Source organism: Buteo buteo, chromosome Z, assembly GCF_964188355.1.
Source record: "Buteo buteo chromosome Z, bButBut1.hap1.1, whole genome shotgun sequence".
NCBI lineage: Eukaryota > Metazoa > Chordata > Aves > Accipitriformes > Accipitridae > Buteo > Buteo buteo.
The window spans coordinates 26,784,931-26,807,050 of record NC_134204.1 but is presented as its reverse complement, the minus strand read 5'-3'; the positions used below and the strand labels follow the sequence as shown (position 1 = coordinate 26,807,050).

At 41.0% G+C, this 22,120-nt stretch overlaps 1 protein-coding gene across 9 annotated transcripts in view; it reads left to right on the top strand.

Annotated features, from left to right (window-relative positions):
- The window catches only part of PDE8B (phosphodiesterase 8B), a 78,289-nt gene extending 57,230 nt beyond the window's left edge, over positions 1-21,059 (top strand). For 6 of the 9 annotated variants that reach the window (XM_075021164.1, XM_075021162.1, XM_075021166.1 and 3 more), the window contains 13 exons: positions 2,858-2,875; positions 3,813-3,837; positions 6,733-6,810; positions 7,714-7,790; positions 8,997-9,161; positions 9,968-10,013; positions 10,452-10,587; positions 12,241-12,439; positions 13,405-13,622; positions 14,638-14,773; positions 17,796-17,963; positions 19,550-19,679; positions 20,211-21,059. In XM_075021164.1, coding sequence (XP_074877265.1) covers positions 2,858-2,875; positions 3,813-3,837; positions 6,733-6,810; positions 7,714-7,790; positions 8,997-9,161; positions 9,968-10,013; positions 10,452-10,587; positions 12,241-12,439; positions 13,405-13,622; positions 14,638-14,773; positions 17,796-17,963; positions 19,550-19,679; positions 20,211-20,326 — 1,512 coding nt within the window. In that variant the 3' untranslated portion in view covers positions 20,327-21,059. Of the gene's footprint in view, positions 1-2,857; positions 2,876-3,794; positions 3,838-6,732; positions 6,811-7,713; positions 7,791-8,996; positions 9,162-9,967; positions 10,014-10,451; positions 10,588-12,240; positions 12,440-13,404; positions 13,623-14,637; positions 14,774-17,795; positions 17,964-19,549; positions 19,680-20,210 lie in introns of all 9 variants that reach the window. The other 3 variants (XM_075021169.1, XM_075021168.1, XM_075021167.1) reach the window with 2 other exon arrangements.
- Positions 21,060-22,120: the final 1,061 nt, after the last annotated feature.

The window sequence follows — 22,120 nt, the reverse complement described above, 5'->3', positions numbered from 1 at the left end:
GTATAACAATACAGAATATTAACACATTATTGGAAAACCTCTACTATTGGAAGAAATTCATAGCTGGTATTCTGTAAAATTTAACTGTTGAAACCATTCGCCTTGCAGAAGTGCTTTTGGGGGCGGGTAGTAACAGGTCAAGGGAGAAATCAGCACAACTTTTGGAAGAACTTTGAAGGATTATCACTGAAAAACAAGGCTCAAAATGTTCTAAACTGACCTCATCTTTGAACTAAAACGTGGATTTTAGTATTAGCAACAAAGTATCATTTGCAGTAGCAGGATGTTTTGAACTGCTCGGGCTAGAGTGCAAGAGAGTTTTGTAACAGAAGCAGTGCTAAAGTTACATGTATTTCTTTTTAATTCATTATTTAAACCTCGTTATTGTTTCATTTATAGCTGCTTTTATGTTGATTTGAAAGTGATACACAATCTGATGTTTTTTCTATAATATACACACAACTGAAAGACTGGTACAGGGAAGTGTAGGTATGATACTTAGTGCAAGATAATGAGTACAAAACAATTACAAACCTGCAGCCAACTGTAAAAAGCAGCTGTAGGAATATGGATAAAAGTCCTTTTCTGTTTTTCTTTGCCCCGTTGGGCTGTCTAAGCCAGTAAGCTTAAGAAACAAATTTTAGTTAGGGACTTGTGTCCAAGGCCACATTCATATTCTCTGTACTACTGTACACTATTGGAAAGCATCAATTCACGTTTTTTAGGAGTGGTTATCAGTAAATAAAGCACTAGTGCGACACGCTATAGGTCTGGGGAGCTTTACGCATTTGATGAGCCCAGGGAATATGGCCTTCGAAGGGTTCTCCACAGATACAGAAATCTACCACAAAGGTTAAAGACCACGGCCTAACAGAAAGCACGGTCTGTGGAGATTTAAGGTCCGGGGGGGGGGGAAACAAGGTGCGTCCAACAGAACTAGGTAATTACCTTGTTCCACTTCTGTGGTGGAAATATCTCCTGCCTGTAGTAGAGCACTAGGTGCTCTGGCATTGCATGAAAAATTCAAACAGTGCCTTGGAATTTTGGGGGTTTGGGTGTGGTTTTGGTTTGGGGTTGGCTTTTTCATTGAAGATGGGTGGTGATGGTGACATATAGGAATATCTGTATTATAGTCGTAAGACTTTTTAGAGTTATTTTCGTAGCAATACTAATGTGATGGTATCAATCCTGATCAACATTTGGACACTACAGTTTTCCTAAAATCCATGCCTGAATACTTGCAGCAGTAGAACTTTTCTCTACCCTAAAAAAAAATTAGGTTTCTTTCCAAGCCACAGATGATTCTTTATGGAAGGATAAAAGGAAATCAAGCAAACTATTTATTCAGTTACAGAGCAGTAAAAGCTGTCATGATTCAAATTTTGATGTCAATATCTAATGTTTCACTGTATCAACATAATTATAAATGGCTTGAACTCAGCATTCAGACACCGTATCCAGAGTTAGAAACTTCTTTACATTGTTATGCATTGTTTCACCTTAAAAAATGTAGATGTGTTCTTTGTCATTACCAGCTGCCTCCATAAGGGATACCACAGTATGATTAGAGATCGCTGTGTAGGAACCTTCATGGATTTCTGTGCCAGATTTATCACACACAAAAATTAAGCATGTTAGATTTATGCACCAAAAAAAAAAAAAAAAAAACATTTAAGAGTGCATTAAGTATTCTTACAGTGAAGATTTACGAATGGGGGTTGACTTTCATGTGACTATTCCTGTGTACTGAAGCCTACCTAGGTAATGATTAATGCTACCTTTGTCAATTTGAGACCTGGCAGGATGGAGTCCAGTGTTTGCACATTCATAGATTTACAGCAGAGGTGGTGTTTCTCCTCTTAGGAATGTATTGGCCCAAGATTAACTGTGTAACTGCCCTCATAACTTTCATCACATGGCTCTTTCAGGTCATGCCTGCAGAAGGGCTGAGAGAAGTATTCAGAATTGAAATGTGGTTTCTTTTATTTTTTTAGTAAAGCATTTAGAGGACTGTGACAATGTTTTCTGCCAGTGTGCAGTAGACAGAGCTATATCCATGGGCCCTGAGAGAAGCTCCAGTTTGGGACCAAAATGAGCAGTTCAGATGCTTTGTGTCACTGCACCATATCTGATGAGCTTCCTTGATCTTGCTCTGTTTGAATGAGATGATTTCTCAGAGAGTTCCTGAATGATTACAAAAGAGGTGTTCAAGCTTTTAAAACTGGTTTTCTGGAGGAAGAGTTGTTCCTTACACTCCTTTGAACAAGATTTATATGGAGCATGAGTGCAGGATTTCCAGCCCCCCCCCCCCCTTTTTTTCTTCTTCCTTTTCATCACAGAAAGCCACTCCTGAATTTTAGGTTTTTTTCCTTTCCATTCTCTTCTCTTTCCCTTTCGCTGTCTTCCCCTCCTCCCCTCAATAGCAAAAAAGAAAAAAAGATGGAAGGTGTGCAAGAATGATGGAAAAGAGAATTTGTATCATTCCTTTCCTTTCTTTCCTAAATAATCCCTGTGAGGACCCTGCAGTGTGCACTGTCACAAACTGATATAGATGCTAAGAGCACAAAAGTGCAACCTTGCTGTGCTCTCCTTTTAACTCACAGGTTGCAAGCATGTCATACTTCCATGCATTCTAGTGCTTTGCTATAGGCAGGTGATGGTTTTAGTCAGAGGAACCAATCACCATAGATTAGATGACAGTACTGGACTCCTAAATGTGATGTGTAATGAATTTGTCGAAGTGCAGTGTCAAGCACTGAAGTTTATTCATCTGAAGTAGAGGGTATGTGTATCTTCTCCAGTGACTACAGTAAAAAAAGTAGTGCATTATTTTTATCCCTTTCAATGTCTCTCTTAGCTATATGTAATACATCATGTACTAATTTTAGAGGGAAGACTTGAGGAACTGAAAGTTCTACTCAGTTTTCCTATGAACAGCAAAATACTTTCTTGTAACCATGTAACAAAGGAACTGGGTGAAGTGATTAGCAGATATTAAACTGTCAGGTATTGGACAGACTGTGCTTTCATTTCCGAGCAGGATGGAAAAGCAGAGAAGCACTTAATCTGTGTTATTGTAGACCAAGCAATAGCTGTAAACTTTAAGATGATGGAAAAATCATATTTAAATTTTAAGAAAGTTTGAAATATCTATTGGTGGAGCTACCCAAGATGTTTCAGGAGCACAAATAATTAAGATCTTGTGTTTAACTTTTTTCCTTAATGAGAATCATTAAAAATTACTTGGAAATAAAGTTCTGATGGATGACACCTACCTCTACTCTTCAGTTGCTGGAGACTTGTTTTTGTAACTGAGTTTTTTGAAGTCTGGTTTATCAGTGACCCATGAAAGGATGCATGCACAATTAGATTAGATAGTACTAAGAAAATGGTTTTTAAATTACCATATAGAAGGCAAAAAATGAACATTTTAGGATTTTTTTTTCTTTTTTGTGTTTTATTCCTGGAATCTTTCAGATTCATATGCAATTTGCACTTAAAACACTATCTAAAAATGAATGTCAGTTCTCTGGCAGACACAGGCATTAAGCAGGAACTTAATACCTAAAAGCACTATTGTATGTGTAATTTTCTGCATTGCATATCTGTTTACTTTCATATTATTTCTCTACATCTAATTACACCTAAAAAAGAGTCTTTGCCAAACACTTTTTAAATAACTGAACAGAAAATGCTGGATAAGGACAGTGTTGAATGTAGTCCTTTTAAAATCTTTTTCTATTCTTTTTCCTCACATATGTATCTTGCTCTTGGTGCATCTTCGGCTCTACAAGAGTTACCATGATGAGAAGTACACAGGAGACAATTATCAGTCAGGTTAGAATACTTTCATTTACCTTTATATACCACTGTGCTTGAAGTCATGGCTGGATTCTTTGCTGGTATGAAATGTTGTCTCTTCCCTCTGTTGAGTCCGTGGTCAGAGCAGATGGCCAATGATAGATGCCAGCTGCTCTGATGTCGCACCACGAATTGGATTTGTAGCCATCATTAATAATTCAATCTCCTGTGCAGAGCTCCCGCCGAGCATTCAGAGTTAAGATGCATTGCTCTTCGTTGTATTAAAACACCATGTCTGATCCTGAAGCTGGTGTGCCTTGGCACCCCTTTGTGTTTGAAATTAATGTGGAACTGCTCTGATTTTTGCCAGCAGATCTGCCCTAGTGTTTTCAAGTTCAGGACCTGTCAGCAGGCCGTTGGTTTGGCCACAGCACAGGGCTAAGACAGCTGTCTGTAGTGTCCAGGCTACAGCTAATCATGTCCTGTTAGGGCTGAGTTGTTGAAGCGTGGCTGCACAACCTTTGCCCTGTGTCTCAGGCAGGTTTGCTTACTTGCACACAGCACGTTCAAGCGCTCAGGAACTTCTGCAGATAGCTTTTGACTAAAAGTGTGGAATATAAGGGGATAATCTCTTCTTCCAATGCTGTGTAATATTTAGAGTAACAATTTTCCCTTAGGAAGGATGCACTAAAGGCCAATTTTAAACTTGTGATTCTAGTGATCTGAGCCAGATGCAGCACTGCTGTCCTATTCTGAGTGAACAGGTTCTTGTGCTCTGTTACCTTCTGGTACCTGAGGCTCTTCCCACTATGAAACACTGGACAACATTGCTGTACAATGTCAAGCAGCTTCTGATTTTCACATGGCAGGAGTATATAACATACCAAGAGCATGGGAAATGACTGCTTGACGTGCCCTACATTTTCTGCTCTCATCACCATTGCTGCCATCAGAACTGATCCACGGTGTGTTAAACTGCTTGCTTCTCTGACCCTGTAATAAACGCAGTTTTTTCTTTCTCACTGTTTCTTTCCTGCAAACAGGAAGGTGAGAACACACATGAATTAAGCTGAAGAACACTTCTTACTAGTTAACACGTTGTTACTAGTTCACTAATGTGTTTTACAGATTATGTGGGGCATTTAGGTTTGCTCATTATTGTGACAGATTTCAGCAAGACTGGGAAGCCACATCCCACGAAGCCATGTTGATGACGGTGGTGCAGTGAAAGCAGGCAACCTTAGAGTCACATGTATGTGATGTAGGTTCCATCTCTGCGGTCCATGGTTGTGGTCCAAGAATAAATTCCCAGAGCCACGGACGTATACCAGTATGTGACGAATGTAGAAAAATAATCCATGTGTATTGTGCTGTTTGCAATGGTGTAATTTGTAACAAATCTGGATGGGAAGACATTCCATTCAACAGGTGAAGGAAAATTTTTTATTTAGGCATTTAAATATTTTCAGCTGAAATTGTAGTGTGGCATAGTAGCTCTTAAGCACCTGTAACTCTCTAGGTGGCACTAGCAAAGTTTCCAGCTTGCTAGTTGGTATTTAACACAAGGAGAGTTGTCCTGTCAGCTACTGCCACTCGCAGCTATGTTTATGTGTAAATGTTTGATCCCATTGAAGTGCCTTATGTTAAACTCCTCCAAATGCTAATGCAGGAAAGGATTTTGAAAGAGGAGTCCTATCAAATAAATAAATAAAATAATTTAACATGCATTAGTTATGCCCCACTCTTAGGTGTCAACAGAGGAAAATGCTTTCAATTTCTCCAGTCTGGACTACAACAAAATAAGAAGACCCAAGTTGTCTTGTAAAGACAAGCTGTGGTAAAGAAAAAAATTAAGACAGAAACTGTATTTCAGTAGTTTTTAAGATGGATATATTTTTAATTCTGGAGAATTGTATATTAACATTTTATTTTTGCTAACGACAGGCTGCATATACCCTGTCTTGTAAGACTGTTATGCAAATTGGTCCTTATGTTGGGAATATCAGTTTTATGATATTTCTGACTCTTCACATGGTGAGTATCTCCTTGTGAAAGCTTGCTAGGGTCTCTGATCTTTGAGTGGAATTTCAGATACTCTGGGAATAGGTACTATGGAGACTCTTGCAAGAAGGTGGATAGACACACGGGTCCTGTTTTTAAACATAAGGCAGAGTGCAGACTGTAATGTTTTGGAGGGAAATGAAACTCTACCATATTTTTTTTTTCTTTTTTGAGGCTTTTTCCAGGCATTTTATCCAGCTTTTGCATTTGTCTGGATGTGACAATTTCTTTGCTTTAGCAAATGGCAGTTTCAAGAATGACAGCTTGGTGCATGGTTAATTTTCACAACAACTGAATTGATTGTTTATAATAATTCTCAGTGTGTTGGATTCTTCTTAAACACAGGGTACAAAAAATTATTGCAATTAAAAGCAAAAGCTGTCTGAGTCTGAATTGTACTTGGACTGGAAGAGTGTAGACTGAGATGAGATTTTTCTCACTTGGCTAAATTTCTAGGCAGTTAAACTCAGGCTTGTTCAGTGGTTGGTGGAGAGCAAAAGGGACTTGCAGGAGGGGTTCAACCTGCCTGCTTGAGACATCTCTCTTAAAGCATGATCTTTAGATCTGTCTTAGAGAAAGACAGCCTGAAAGACTGCTGGTTTTAGGGAGCTAAATTTAGGTGAAGCAAGTCCTCTGTTTCATAAGGCATCTTGACTTCCTTGCAAAACAGCTTTCCAGGTGACTTTAGACAAGTTGCTGTAAACTGATAGACACCAAGTACCTTGTTCTGATGTGCACAGATTACAATATTTCCCCTACTTATGTGGTATTGTTAAGATCATTTAATTAAATGTCCAGAATTTTACATGTAGGCAACTCTGTAGAGGTCTTACTTGATGCATTTTAAAGGCTTTTGGTTTGTATTTACAGAATCCCATTCCTTCAAATGCAAGAATAGACGGAAAGACTCAATTGATGTTAAGTCAATAACATCTCAAAGTAGTGATGGTAAGAAAGTAAATTGTCAAGAATGATGTTGTAAATAAAGAACAGACTTGCCTTAGGCAATAAAAATGGAGAATGAAAGAGGAACCAAACAGATTCACAGCTGATTAAATTTGAGTTTTTTACAACTGCTATAAAATTTCTTTATTCTGATTTGCAAAACAGTGCCTCAGCATCACTATACAATGCATAGCAGCGCGCAGTGCCTTCACAGAGAGGAGTGGCTGTGCCATGGGATGGGGGCAGCCTGCAAAAAGAGTGCATGGTGAAGGGTTAATTCCACCTCACTTGGAAAGCCGCAGCTTGTGCTCCTGAACCAGTATTTTGTTTTCATTAGTATGGGACATGAAGGGATCTACTGCTGCTGGTTACTTGAGAGCAGTACTTCTGCTCCTGATCCCATTTGTGACTGCTTGCTGGGGCTGGGATGGTGGTGGCAGAGATTTCTTTCTCCCCCAGTATGTAGTGAGAGAAGCACACCTTATGGGGACGAGGAACAGGTTCCATTAGAGCAGATGTATCACTGAGACAAGGGACACACACACACACATACTCTCACAGGAGGAGCTGTGTCTGACAGAGATCCATTGCAAACAAAGGGATAGTGGCAGGTACTGGGCATGAAGTATAATATAGCTTAAGTATAGCTCCACTTCAGTATAGCTGAAGTGAAGGATGGACAGAAAAACTGACAGCAGAAGTGAGGGGTGGCTGCAAAGGAGGTAGTGAACTGTGCAAGAAATGAAGCAGTAAAACAAGAACTTGCAGGAGGGGAGACACAGGAGAAATAGGAGATGAGGCTGGATTCTGTCGTGCTGTTTCCCAGTGACAGCATTCTGCACTCTTTAAATGCTGTCATTTGATTTCCACTCTGTGGCATGTAAACAGTGCTATCTCTAATGGCAGCTCCAGGTTTACAGACCCGACGGTACTCTTCCATGGCAAGGATCCACTCGATGACAATAGAAGCTCCTATCACAAAGGTGAGTCCTGAGTACCGCCTTTTCCACAAACTCAGAGTTTGGAGTTGCTCTCATAGGGAAGTTTGTGGCAGGACATCCAGGGGTTTCCTGCACCTTGTATTTAACAGAATAATTTAAATATTTTTTTTTTCTTATCACTTACTGCATCTCATTGTGTCATCCTAAATCCTAGTCATAAGGAAGAATATTAAAAAGGGGAAAGGATGTCCTTGCCAGATGCACTGCTTGTGGCAGGAAGGGGACCCTGCTCTCTTGAGCCATGCATTTGTAGGAGGACATGTTCTTCCCATCTCACCTTTGCTTTTACCTTTGATATTTGTAAGATAGCATGCAGAGAAGGGACCACCTGCCCCATATTCTGTCCCCCACTTGCCTGCAGTCTTTTCTTCACTATCCATGTTATACACTCTGCTCTTGCAAACCAGCTGCACAATCACTTGTCTCGCAAACTAGGGTGCCTGCCATCTCCCACCCTCAAACTATTTTTTCTTCTCTCCCCATCTTCTCTCTTCCTATCATTAAGGTCTTCACTTCCTAGCACCACCATGCTTGTTAGAGCAGCTGACTCCTTCCCTTTTCCTTCTCCCCAAGCATACCCGCAGGGAGGCCTGTAGTGCCCCTGCTTCTGGTTGCTGGAGAAGACAGCACTGGGGCTTTCTCCCTCTCAGTCCTGCCACTATTGCTGCATTCCCAGATTGCAGCTGTGGCACGAGGTGGGAGGCAAAGAAGAGCCATACTCTTCTCCCTTAACCATGGCCCACCTGTTTCTGCTCTCTGCCTTTCATTTTCACATCGAGAAAACTAAGGCTTTGCATCCAATATCAGGATATCTGAGTCACATCCAGGAGTTTGTTCATTTGTTTTTTCTCCCTCTAGGGACTGAATGATTGCTTCTGAGAAGCCTGGCTATGCTGAAGGACTGGGACATGGCTAGTTTTTGGTCTACCCACCTGCAACTATTTCAGATATTTCAGACCATTCTGCTTTCACTTCCCAGGAGTTTGCCAGTTATAAATAGCAGATGGATACCAGGGAATCTGAGCACAAATTTACATTTTCAGAGTTGCACTTCAAGGGTTGGGGGGAATTATATGGCATTTGCTAAATGGAAAGTAGCATAATCAAGCCAAGAATAAAGATTTTGTAATAAGAAAAGACAAAAGTGCCATTCACTCTTTCTCACCTGTCTCCTTAACCTGCTTTCAGGTTATTAACATCATTAATGCTGCCCAGGAAAACAGCCCCATCACAGTAGCAGAAGCCTTGGACAGAGTTCTGGAAATCCTGCGGACAACAGAACTTTACTCCCCTCAGCTAGGTACCAAAGATGAAGATCCTCACACAAATGATCTTGTTGGAGGTCTTATGACTGTGAGTAAAATTAGTAAAGATGAAACTACTGTTACCAATGTCCTACATCACAGTTCAGGGCTCTGCTGTGCTAAAATTTCACAAGCAATTGGAAGGGGACTTGTAATTCATGACCATTTCACTTAAGTATTTTGGCCTCTCTACCAACAGCAGGCACCAAGATATAGTAAGATATGGCCACATCTCAGTACATTGGGTGCATTAATCCTCATATATAAGTGAACATGGTTGCCACTAGAAACTATATCATCCAATCTGATTTGTCTCAAGGAGATACTTTATAGAAACCCTAGTATCTTAGATGGGATTAGAGGGATTGTTCTACAGATGGTCCAGTGTAAGAGCGAAGTTACTTTAATCAGGTTCTGACTTTGGTCCTGTAACAGCAGTAACACTGTCTGCCAGAGACAGACCACCTAGATTTCATCATGGTTTACCTCATTTTTTAACACACATTGACCTAATCCTTGTCAAAATAATATTAAAAAAAGAAAGAAAAATAAAAGATAGTGGTTAATTTGAATGATGAAATCCTGCAGCTGCCAATGAAAGTGTCAAGAAGGGGAATACACTTTATAGTTAATAACATCCTTTCTGGAGATCTCATACTAGTTGTTGGATTCCTTGGATCCTTTCACGTCTGTTTTGAAAGACCTTAAAACAAGGATGGTGCTTATAATGCTACAATAGGAGCAGAGCTTTTAGTAGCCAGGAATAGTATCTAATGAGAAAGTGCATGCAGTGTTTTTGCAATTAATGATGCATGGTTACTCTGCCTAAAACTTAGGATAAATTTGCTTTTTCAGGATGGCTTGAGAAGACTGTCAGGAAACGAGTATGTGTTTTCTAAGAGTAAGCCACCATTTTAAACTTCCCTTTGCACATGTGACTTCTTTTGTAGATGCTAATGACACAGAGCTCCAAGCTAAGTTGCAGTGGGATGTATGTCTTTGGAAATGGTTGTCTAAGTGACTGCAGAACAAGTGGTAGACTGCCTCCATTTTGGAGTTGAAGCAGGTTCTAATAATTAAAATAATGCATTTCAAAATGTAGAAAAACAGACTAGGAAAATACTAAATTGTCACTCAAAGAAATGTTCACTGGTCTTTTTGGTTTATGTCCAAATAATCTGTAATAACATAAACCATATACATTATAGGCTTTTACAGACTTTTTCATGTAAATAAAAAAGTTGTTTTTCCTGAAAAAGAGTTGTTTTCTAAATGGAGTTCTGCGGGGGCGGGGGGGATAATCCAGGAATGTTGTAACTCCCAAATTCCATTTCAACAGATATGAACCTGAGCCATAGTCACCTTTCAGTGCCAAACACCATCAGTGATGTTCCACCCTGTATTGCACAGCTGCTAGATAATGAGGAAAGCTGGGACTTCAATATTTTTGAGTTGGAAGCTGTTACAAATAAAAGGTACTGGACTCCTTTCCCTGGATGCCCGCAGAAAGGTTTTTGAGGAACTGTAAAAGAAAGCAGTTTGCTCTGGATAAACTGAAGCAAGACACAGCAAATCTGTGAGAGCTGTCTTTCTTCTTGTGTGTGTGTGTTTGATACCACTTGTCCCATTTAACAAGCCAGGTACACACCTTGGTCAAGATGTGTGCACAGACCATGGAGAGCCCTGTACAGACTGTTGTCTTCCCTGACAGCATCTGCAGCCCTCCAGGACTGTCTTCTGTTCAACTTTTACCTTGCTTGACTCCCATCCACTCTGTCCAGGTGACACTGTTTAGCACAGCCTGGTGGTGTTACATGCTGGATGTCCCACAGATGCCTCATTTTCCTGCTCATGTGCAAATGGTCATGCTGGAAAAAGCAAGCCTCTCCCCTCCCTCACCTAACCACCCTATGATTTAGGAAGCTCTGAGGCAGCTGTGGCTTTTGATTATAGGGATAAATGGGCTGGAGGATAAACCAGTGATAGGATCAAAAGCCTTAGATTTTAAAGCTAATAATGAAAGAAGATGCCAGTAGTTTTGAGGTCAGGCAGACCACAAGAATAAACATGACATCCACAGAGAAAAGTGATTTTCATTCCAAGATGCGAAGAATTGGAGAGACTACCAGGTTTCTTGTACTCTGTTTGAAGAAAATGGCCATTTTGGGAATTCATATTTGCCTGATTTTAATTTGCAGGTGTTGGCTTTTGGTTATACCTTTCTCAGCTCAGGAGCCTTGTAGATCATCTTGCAGGAGTAAAAAATGTGACTGATAGGTTGGACTCTGTCACAGGCAACACAGAGTAAATGACAAGCCAGAGTGGATTTGGATTTAAGAACCAACAAGATTAGAGATTTTTCTCTATTTACTGTTTCACACACAGGCTTATCACTGTACTCTCCAGCATTACACTCATCAGACTTCAGATTCCCTCTCCAGCCAAGAGACACACACACACAGAGTTATCTGCTGCCTGGGTTGAAATTTATGGCAGGGGAGGTGGGGTGGTTACCGATGGCAGGCTCCTGCCTCAGCTCTAGAAAGTGTTCCAGCCCTCCTAAAGCTAGAAGAGTTCACATGAAATAACCTAATACAAAGAGCTGCTCTGAGAAGCATCAATACACTTTGCCTATTGCCAACTTCAAATAGTCAGGAAGCAGAAATCTGGACCCCCTGAAATCACCAGTTTATTTGAAACAGTAAACATTTGACCTTTTTTGTCTTAGGGCTTTTTAGCCTTTAGGATGTGCCCATGTCATGTTCAAAGTCTGCTTTTTGTCATCGGGAAAAAAGTGTATTTTTTATTGACTGACAGATACAAAACCACAAAAGACCTGAGCTTTTAAGAATTTTTTCTGAAGACACAAGAATTGGTGAAACTGTAGTGGAACTGCACCATTTCTACAAAACATATCAAAATAATGTCTGAAAGGATGGTAGATGTAATAATTTGTAACCTTGGCCAGGCTTTTGAGGGTTTATAGATGTGCAATACAAAAATGTTTAACATTTCCCCCCACCTTTTATTCTTAAGGTCTTATTCGTTTCTTTGTCAAAACTATCGCTCTTTAGAACATCAGAAGTTCCTATATTACAACGGTGCTTTTTTCTTTTATTGTTTTTCAGGCCATTAGTGCATTTGGGCTTAAAAATTTTTGCCCGATTTGGGGTTTCTGAGTTTTTAAACTGTTCAGAAGCAACACTGCGAGCATGGCTGCAGGTCATTGAAGCCAATTACCACTCCTCCAACTCATACCACAACTCCACGCACGCAGCGGATGTCCTGCATGCTACCGCCTTCTTTCTTGGGAAGGAGAGAGTTAAGGTATAACCATCACCTAGGAGTACTTTGGGGTAGGATTTTGGTGTGTTTACCATTACTTAAGTAATGGTCCTGGCTTCATAAAGTCTCTCTGCCCTTTAAGTTTTCCTGTGATGCCTGCAGGCCCACAGAGTTTCTTTTTACATGAGTAAGGAATTTACATTTTTAAGTAGCAATAATAGGGGGGAAACCTGGCTCTTTTCTATCTCTTGGTAACTGGCTTTTTACTCAGTAACAGCTCTTAATAAAGCTTTGCAAAAGCTTTGGAGAGGGAGGTGCCGATCTCTTCTCCCTGGGATCCTGTGATAGGACGTGTGGGAATGGTTCAAAGCTGCACCAGGGGAGGTTTAGACTGGAAGTTGGGAAGCATTTCTTTACCAAGAGGGTGGTCAAACACTGGAACAGGCTTCCTGGAGAGGTGGTCAATGCCCCAGGCCTGTCAGTGCTTAAGAGGCATTTGGGCAATGCCCATACACCTTAATTTCTGGTCAGCCTGGAATTGGTCAGGCAGTTGGACTAGGTGATCGTTGTAGGTCCCTTCCGACTGAAATATCCTATCCTATCCTATCCTATCCTATCCTATCCTATCCTATCCTATCCTATCCCATCCTATCCTATCCTAAAACACACAAGCTGTGTAGGATCAGAATCAGGACAGAGGCATTCAGGCAAGACACAAAGTGGAATGACACCACTAGAGGATCCATCCACCATTAGAGGATTTAATGCAAAGATATTGCTTAGGTGACAGAATAGTAAAAAGCTTCATTAAGGAAGGAGGGTTTGGGTAAGGGGGGGGGGAGTTTTGGAGTAGGTAACGTGTGGGCTCAGTGAGTGGAAAATGATTCCAAGGAGGTAGGATCACTGCACTCAAGCTTACACTTGCATATTTGTGGGTACCTGGAAATGGTCAGAAATTATTTACTGTAATTTTTGTGCAACATCATAATTTTTCTCTCTTCTTGTAGGGAAGTCTTGACCATTTAGATGAGGTGGCTGCATTAATAGCTGCTACCATTCATGACGTAGACCACCCTGGACGGACCAACTCTTTCCTGTGTAATGCAGGCAGTGAATTAGCTGTCCTTTACAATGATACAGCTGTATTAGAGAGTCATCACACAGCACTGGCATTTCAGCTTACAACTAAAGACAGCAAATGCAACATTTTCAAGAATATTGATAGGTGGGTCTGCTGAAGAAGGGCAGTGTGCATGTGTGGATTGCTTGTTTGGTGATTTTAGTTTGGGGCAGACTGAGAGCTTACCTTCTAAACCAGAAAATATAATTTAAATAGGCACATTAATATTTAACCTCTTCCAGAATCCTATGTAGACATGATTTTTTAAAAAGGCTTTAATTTCCGCCCCCCTCCCGCCCTCCCCCCATCCTCCAATTTGTATTTTTTGGAAGCTTATAGAGATGCTTGATAATCTTTTATGGATTATATTGGCATGGTCCAGCTGGCAGCCTCAAGGCTGCATCTTGACCCACTGCCTTTTCATTGGGGGAGCCTCGAAACAACTGTTTAGGGCCACGTGTTTCCACCCAAGCAGCCAGATGCTGCATGCTATGTCTGCACGTGGGCCCATGTTTGCTGGCACTGCTGTATTTGCATGGCAGAGAAAGGGGTAGTGGTGAAGGAAGCTAAAGCTCTGGGAGAGTTGGAGGCACGCTGCTGCTGGGCATACACATAGCCTGGGAGTTCCCATTGCATCAGCCTAGCTTTTGCAGGGACGGGGTGGGAGAGAAAGGGATCTGAAAGGGAAGGGGCCTGACCCCAAACAGGTAATGAATTTGTTTAGCCCCCATAACACTGTTGGTTTTTTGAAAAACTTGAGATTTTTGTTCCAAGCTAACATACAGTGAGATGGAAATGTGTTGGTGCCATTCCTGGAGAAGTTGTCTTAGTGTTACAGCATTATGAAATTGAATTGTAAATTTATATTGACTTCAGGGGATTGGTCTTCATTAGGTAAAAATAACATTAAAAAGGTAATACAGGAATTCAGAGCTGGAGGAACCTCAAGAGGCATGATCTAGTCAATTCCTCCAACCCTAGACCATTCATGACTCTGAATGTGCCAGCTCCTGTGGGTAAGCCACCAAGCAGTGTTTTGCAGCACTGTCTGGGCAGGGACAAGGAAAGGGTGGAGGTCTGTCCGGTAGGCTGCTGAGCAGGAACTATTTTTCTTTCCTAGAAATCACTACCGGACATTGCGCCAAGCCATTATCGATATGGTTTTGGCAACAGAGATGACGAAGCACTTTGAGCATGTGAACAAATTTGTGAACAGCATTAACAAGCCAATGGCATCTGAGGAGACCAGCTCACATGTAAGTGCTTGCAGGACTTGCGCCTTTAGGCATTTCAGTGAAGTTCTTCCATGACAACTTTAAGTATCATTTTCATTCACATTGTATTAATTTGCACTGTGGTAATGCCCAAAAGACACAATTGGATTTGTGACCTGACACCTCAAAGTGTGAAACAATACTTTTATTTTTCTTGTTTTCTATGTCTGGCCCTGCCCTTAGCTCATTTAAACACTTCATTTTACAAGCCTTGCATTCAAAGCCATCTTGTGTTCAGAAAACATGTGGGTGGGTGTTTTTGTACATGCAAATTCTGTGCATGGAGCCAGGTCAGCAGTTGTGCCTATGGTCCTGCCTCCAGACAGTGGGATTTGCCTAAGCCTGGGGTTGTAAGTGAGGAACCTGCCCTGGCAGTTTTGCGTCTATGTAATCTGGAGACTTCAAGCCATGAGGAATAACTCCATTGCTTCCTGAGACGTCTCCACCCCATCCCCATTCCTGATTATACCAAGAGATGTCCAGGCCTTTATTCCTATCAGTTACACACCCCAATGCTTCATCACCAGCCAGGGTATACTCCATAAGATGCCTCCGAGTTTCCCAACCCAGGCCCCTCTTTGCTTTCTCTTGTTGCCTCTCGAGGCTGACCACTCAGTGCCTGACAGGGTTCTCCAGGGCAGTGCTACTCACCTAAGCAAAGATCATCTTACCACAGCTCAGTGAAAACAGTGCTTTATTAGAAACATAGAAAAAAAAAAATCAGACCAAACTGAAGGTTAGTGATATTAAAAATAAATAAACATAGCTTCTGTCTGTTCTCCATAACTGGACTTTTTGCACTGTAGACTGTCCTCGGTGCAGAAACCAGTTAGGACTAGTGGAGTTTACAGCTTCAGCGACAGCTTTATGTCAGTTGAACTGACCTGCTTCTAGGGATCACTGAGCTCTGTTCTCCCAACAGTTTGAGCTGGAAATCACAAATGCTGCTAAACTTCACTGGCTCTGTGGATGCTTTGCACTGTCATCCCCAGCACTTCCAAGCTCTGGAGGGCCCACTGGTTGTGGCACTGGGTCTGAATTAGCCTGATCATCTTCAGTGTCAGAAGTCCCACAGCACAGGGCGATGTGGTTTGGGCACTGCCGGGGGCCCCTATCACTGTTTCTGCACTGTGCTCCCAACACATCACCTGGGGCTGCGTTTCATGGCTTTCCCCTCCTGGCACGGGCTAAGCCAGGACAGTGGGGATCCCACTTTAGATCAAAGCTCAGAGGAAAGGAAGGTCCACAAAAGTGGGTGGCACGGAATTACCCGCTCTCAGGTTCCTCGGTACTTACATGGGGACCAGATAGCAGCTTGCTCCCCCAATTTCTAGAAAAGCCCTCTGAGGCGTCACTGGGAAATGTGGCTTCTCACAGTGCTTCCTTTCTCCCTCTGACAGCTTCAGTGTTTTTCTGAAATGTTTCCTCCATCTCCACCCTTTTAAAATCTCTTTAGTTTTCTGCCATTCCCACGTTGGCCTGTAGCATTTAGATTCACAAGCCTGTCTGAAACCACAGTGTTTCCATCCTCTGAACACATTTCTGGGAAATCTTCCTTTTATCCCATGAATGCATTTGTTCCAGTACTTCCTAAAGAGCTTTTAAATGCTCTCCATACATTCTACTGCAATCAGCTTTTCTAACCTATAGAAAACGTTTTCTTTGACTCACTCTCATTTATCTTACCAGTTTATAGCAGAGGCTATTTTAAAATGTACAAGAGATGGAGAGCAATAAAAGTGGAGCACAGAACTACTTCTATTACAGACTGTTTTTTTTCTCCAGTATTAGGTTGTTCTGTTCCTTATTGTTAACAGTGGCTTTTCCTATTTTTGATCTTGAACAGCAGTTAAGGAGCAGGGTTAATCTGGCAGCACTTCGCTGGACTACCCATGCTGAAAAAAAATTAACTGCTAAACATAAAGTTAGAAGATTAATGCCTGAATTGGCAACTGTCACTGCAAAATATCTCCCCCTAAACCACAAAGACATTAATTTAGCTATGGTGGTAAAAAGTATTTATGTGCAGTTTTTGACTCAAGAGTTGAATTTAGCAGTGAAGGGAGGCCATAATTACACAAATATATTATTTTGAGAATAGTGTTAATGCCATGGTGAGCTGAAGTGGAGGCTTTTTATTACTCAGTAAGGAACATAATATACCTGTGTCCTTCTAAATTGTTCAAGACCCAGAAGATGATGCCACAGCAGACTTCTAACAACCACTCTGTCCCCTCCACCTGCTCTCCAGAGCAGTCAATAAGCAGTTTGGTATTTTACTGCCCAGCAAGCAGAGACTTTCTGCAGTCAGTCTGCTACTCCTGCATTTTCATAGTGTTAATCTCATAGATTATCTGAGACTTCATCCTAGCTGGTAACTAAGACCAAAAAGTATTCCAGGCCAAGGGTTCAGAATCCAGCACAAAGGCAGCAGTCTTATTTGCAAACATACTGGAACTGAACAGCACAGACCTGCTTTTCTGCCTGTAAAAGGAACAGTTATGCAAGTCAGTTCACCCCTCTGTGCCTGCCTCAGTTTTCCCATCTAGGAATGAAAACCAAACTCTAGGAACTCCCCTAAATAAAGCAGCTCCCTACCATCACCGCCCCCACATTTAAACACTCAGCAGTGAGTATGGTTTATCAGCTTGCAGCTGGCAGCTGTGTCCCCTGTTCTGGTCCTGTTCCAAGAGGGCAAGGCTGGGACATGGAGAAGGGTAACTCACCCTACCTGATGAAGAGCCTGTGATTCCTTTATTTCACAAACTTTGCTATTAATTCTGAGAATCTTCCACGACTGTCATATGTAATGGGACTATCATTAGCAAGGCTGCATTTCTCAGACATCACTTTCTCCTCCAAGTTCCTGGTGCTCTGCATGAAATTGGAAGGCGTCAAGCTGGGTGCCTGCTTACTGCCTAAGGGCAAGAGCTGATAATGATGCCCTCGCTCCTGCTAGCAGGGATGCTGGCCACTGGTCCCTGTAACCAACTCTCTTTTACAGAGCGAAGGCAGCAACTGCGACTGTACAGCCAATATAAAGAATTTTCCAGATAACCAGACACTGATCAAGCGCATGATGATTAAATGTGCGGATGTAGCAAATCCATGTCGCCCCCTAGAGCTATGTATCGAATGGGCAGGGAGGATTTCAGAGGAGTATTTTGCACAGGTACGCATATTTTTATAATTTGACTATTATGTTATGTGACAAAGTGCACATCAGCTGGTCTGCTGTTCCACACGGGGTCTGCCTGGCATTACAATGGAGTCTAGATGTATGCTTTTTGTCCCCAGCCAGAACTGGACCCTCGATTTCATGCAGCATTCACTCCAGCCAAAGTTAGCTAGTTTGCTTACCATGAAGCTTGCAGTACAGACTGGTGGAAAGGAGGTTTTACACTTTCAGATTTCTCCATCTGGCCAAAACAAAATTATTTGATTAGCCTTAGTCAATTTAATTTGCTGAAATTCAAAAGCGTCACCATTCTAGCTTCTAGTCCCAATACCTTCCCTGAAAAGAGCATTAAGATCGATGCCTGATGAAGCCCTCAACTGAATCATCAGGCTGGCCCTTTCTCTTCTAAGATGGCACCTGAACTATTGTCACGGTAGGCAGATGATGTAGTAGGCCAGTACTGCAGGCATGTGGGCAGTGTAAATGCTTGCCACATGATATCACTCCGGACAGAACTGGAAGCTCAACTTCCTTTCTTAATATTCAGCTTTTCTAACACAAATGCACCAGCTTCCTGAAAGTGGACCAGTCTTCTAGTTCTTTATTTGAACACCTGCTAGATTCTTAGCTTTCATTTGCCACTAATGGTGCAGAAATCAGCAGCCATGACTGGAGAGACAGAAAAGTGGGCATGCCTACCATGCAAATTCAGATCATACATGTGATAGTTAGTTACTACTGAAGAAAATTGTAGGCAATGCCTGGGACGTGTGAACTTCATTTTAATGACAGTGAATAAATTTGATCTCTTCCTAAGTAAGATCAAGGATCACTTAGGCTGTATCTCCCTAGCAGTCAAGGTATCGTGAGCTAGCTTTAAACTGCCAATATTAGGCACTAGCCTACTAGCAATGTAAGGTGCTGAGAACTGCTCTGCTCTTCATTTGCTTTTTCTGGTAATTTTGGGGACTGCCCTGCTGCCAATTCCAGCATTAGGTGCTGCCTACACTACTCAAAATGGGTTTTTTTGTAATTAAATTCCAAGACTGTTGAGGTGATTGGCTCCTCCACTATACCAAGTGCAACAAAACCAGCCCGCTTCCAGTTGTGGACACAGAGTCAAAGGGCATACCCTTACTTCTATTCATCTTATAACCCAATACACACAGAGAAAGTAGCGACAGCAACATCCCTCTTACCTGAGGGACAAATGGTTTGAAACAGCCACTAGAGATGTGGAAAAAAGGAGAGCTCAGACTTGTCGTCTGCTAAAGGACTCTTCAACCCCATTTTCCTTTTTTAGCTGGTGTGCCCTAATCACCAGATTGGAGCGTTCTGTCTCGCCAGAGTTAAGAGCAATCGCAGCACTACAGTAATAAAGTACTTGTGAAAGGGAAGCAATGTTGATTTCAGTCCCTGTTCCAGATGAAAAAAACACATGAAACTAAGGCAATTTGCCTCTGGGGTTCTAAGGTTTGTCTCAAATCTCCTACTGCAATTCATCTAATCCCCTGGCCTTTGCTACACTAGCATGAAAGCCAGCAAAGCTCTAAGGGCTAACTGGAGTTTTGTTTTCTTAGACTGATGAAGAGAAGAGACAGGGTCTGCCTGTTGTAATGCCAGTATTTGATAGAAACACCTGCAGCATCCCCAAGTCTCAAATTTCCTTCATTGATTATTTTATAACAGATATGTTCGATGCGTGGGATGGTAAGTACTTCTGCATTTTTCTTCCTTGCTCTAAGGCAGAGGTTTCCACAGAGTAAAACGAATAATCTCAAGCTGGCCTTGAGTCCAGTTTTTTTCAAGGGCAGTACCTGTATATAAGCAGTATAGCATAGGATCTAAGCAACGATGCTGCTGAAGCCCATTTCACTGCACACACCACCAGCTTTATGAAAGTTGAGCGTTTACCAGACAATCTCTGTAAAGAAAGAAGGAGTAATGGTTTAGAACTAAGCTTTTTTTCATCTAGGTCTTTTTTCCTTTAGCAATGTATTTCTGAGCAGCAGAAACTGAGACCACAGTGGTAGCATGTTAGCATAATTTAATAAAGTCACCGTACATTATGAAAGGGACTTGCTTGAAAGAGTAACAGACTGAAAAAAAAAAAAATCTGTCCTCTTTTAGCATTAGCTTACAGCTGAAGGAACAGAAGAGTAGGAGAATTTCAGATGAGGTTGGGCTGTTCTTCCACCCAGTCTGTATACATAGTACAATTCTTTCTCCTGTTCATTTCAGCATTTGCACATCTGCCTGTTTTGATGCAACATTTGGCTAATAACTACAAACACTGGAAAACACTGGATGAGTTAAAGTGCAAGAGTCTCAGGCTCCCACCGGAAAACAACAACTAACACTAAGGCAAGAAAGACAGACCTCTTGATCTACCAGTTTCACTGTGAATCACTTACTGACTTGGCTACAAGAGGGATGGTGTTTCCTTTCCAGTGAAATTCAGACTGTGTGGCAAGAAGGAAATATTTTATTCATCACTTTTAAGCTTCTTTGAATCCTACACAAAAATGTTTTCAAAAAGGCTACATAATCCACAGATTAATAAGTGCTCTTTGGAAATAACATTTTGTGGCAGAAAATGTACTTCTGAAACTAATTTCTAATATTGAATATGTGTTTGTCAAATCTTGTAATTGATAGAACTGTATTCATTAACACTTCACACATCTGTTTCTGAGACAGAGGGGTAATCTAGTCACCAGTAGAGTAAGAATAGGTTGACAAATAAGCATAAAAACTTCCCACTTATCTAGCATAAATTTGCTCCAATTCCATCAATGTTCTTCAGCTCTCTGAATCATAATTCTAAAGAGAACATGCACAGCAGAACAAGTAAATCTCAATAAATTGGATACAGTAAAGAACAAACCCTGCATAAGTTAAAACAACCTTCTTCTTACAGACACCACCTCCGAGCACTGCCTGTTCTCTCTTCTTTCTTTTCCATATAAAATTGTGGTAGGAATCAAATTCCCTTAAAATTGGCCATATAATGGAGGAAAATAAGCATGTTCTGTATAATTGGTGCCATCCACATGTTCCTCTGCCATCTTAGGAGATGTTATGATGCAATGTTTCATCAAATTTTACACAAAAAACATTGTGGCACTTGATCAATATCCTTTTTTATGAAGTGGTGTTTGTACACATGGTCATCAATTTTCTTAAACCAATCTAAATTTTATGAGAAGTCCATATATTGTGCTACTTAGTTCTAGGATGAACCTGTTGCTTTTTAAAAAAAGTTTCCAGGTTACAATTTGTAACAGCATTGTAATTTGTACTGCTTTTTCCCTCGTAATAAAATGCTGGTTTGTTTTGTGATGTAAAAAGTATTTCAAAAGATGTAAATAAGTTAAAATCAAACAAAGTTTTTCATTAAAGATACAAAATTTATGCTAAAGCTTCCACAGCACAAAGGCATATTTTTGTACATCTCATTTTAATCACATGCAGAACACAAACATGAGTTCAAATTTTAGACTATTGTCAGACTATTCAGTTAATAAATACTAGCAGAACTGCTGATTTTTAACACTGTGCACTCCACACTGCAGGCAAAAGCATCAAAGCCACAGCTGCAGTTGAAGTAGTCCACTGCTCGTTAAAAGGAAACGTCTCAACTGACACATACTCTTTACCTCCCCTATGCTTTATCAAGAACTGAACCCAGTAAACAGAAAAAAAAAACCCAACAAAATCAAGTTTAGATTGCTGTGGAAGAAAAGTGACAATGATTGTGGTTTACTGCAGGTAGCTTAATGTGCCAACCTTTTTTGTATGTTTTGTACCAAGTTCTGAAACAAAAGGAAACATTCATAAAATATATGTGCAGAGAAATGTATATAAGCTATATTTTTGTTAGAATTGTAATAGAACCTTACTTCTGTCATAGCTAAGGCAGGTTGCTGTGTATTAAAATGCTGCATTGTGTATTTTTGAAGAATGGTGTTTCTGGTGAAGTACGTTTATTCATTCTTTCTTATTATCTATTGCAACACTCTTCAGTGGATTTTTATTCAGATAAGTCAAACCTCTGGGTTTTTTATACTGTAAACTGTTTGCTTTTACCATTCCTTTATTTAGAACTAGTGCTCTCAGTGGTTGTATCTTAACTATTCTGATGACTGAAC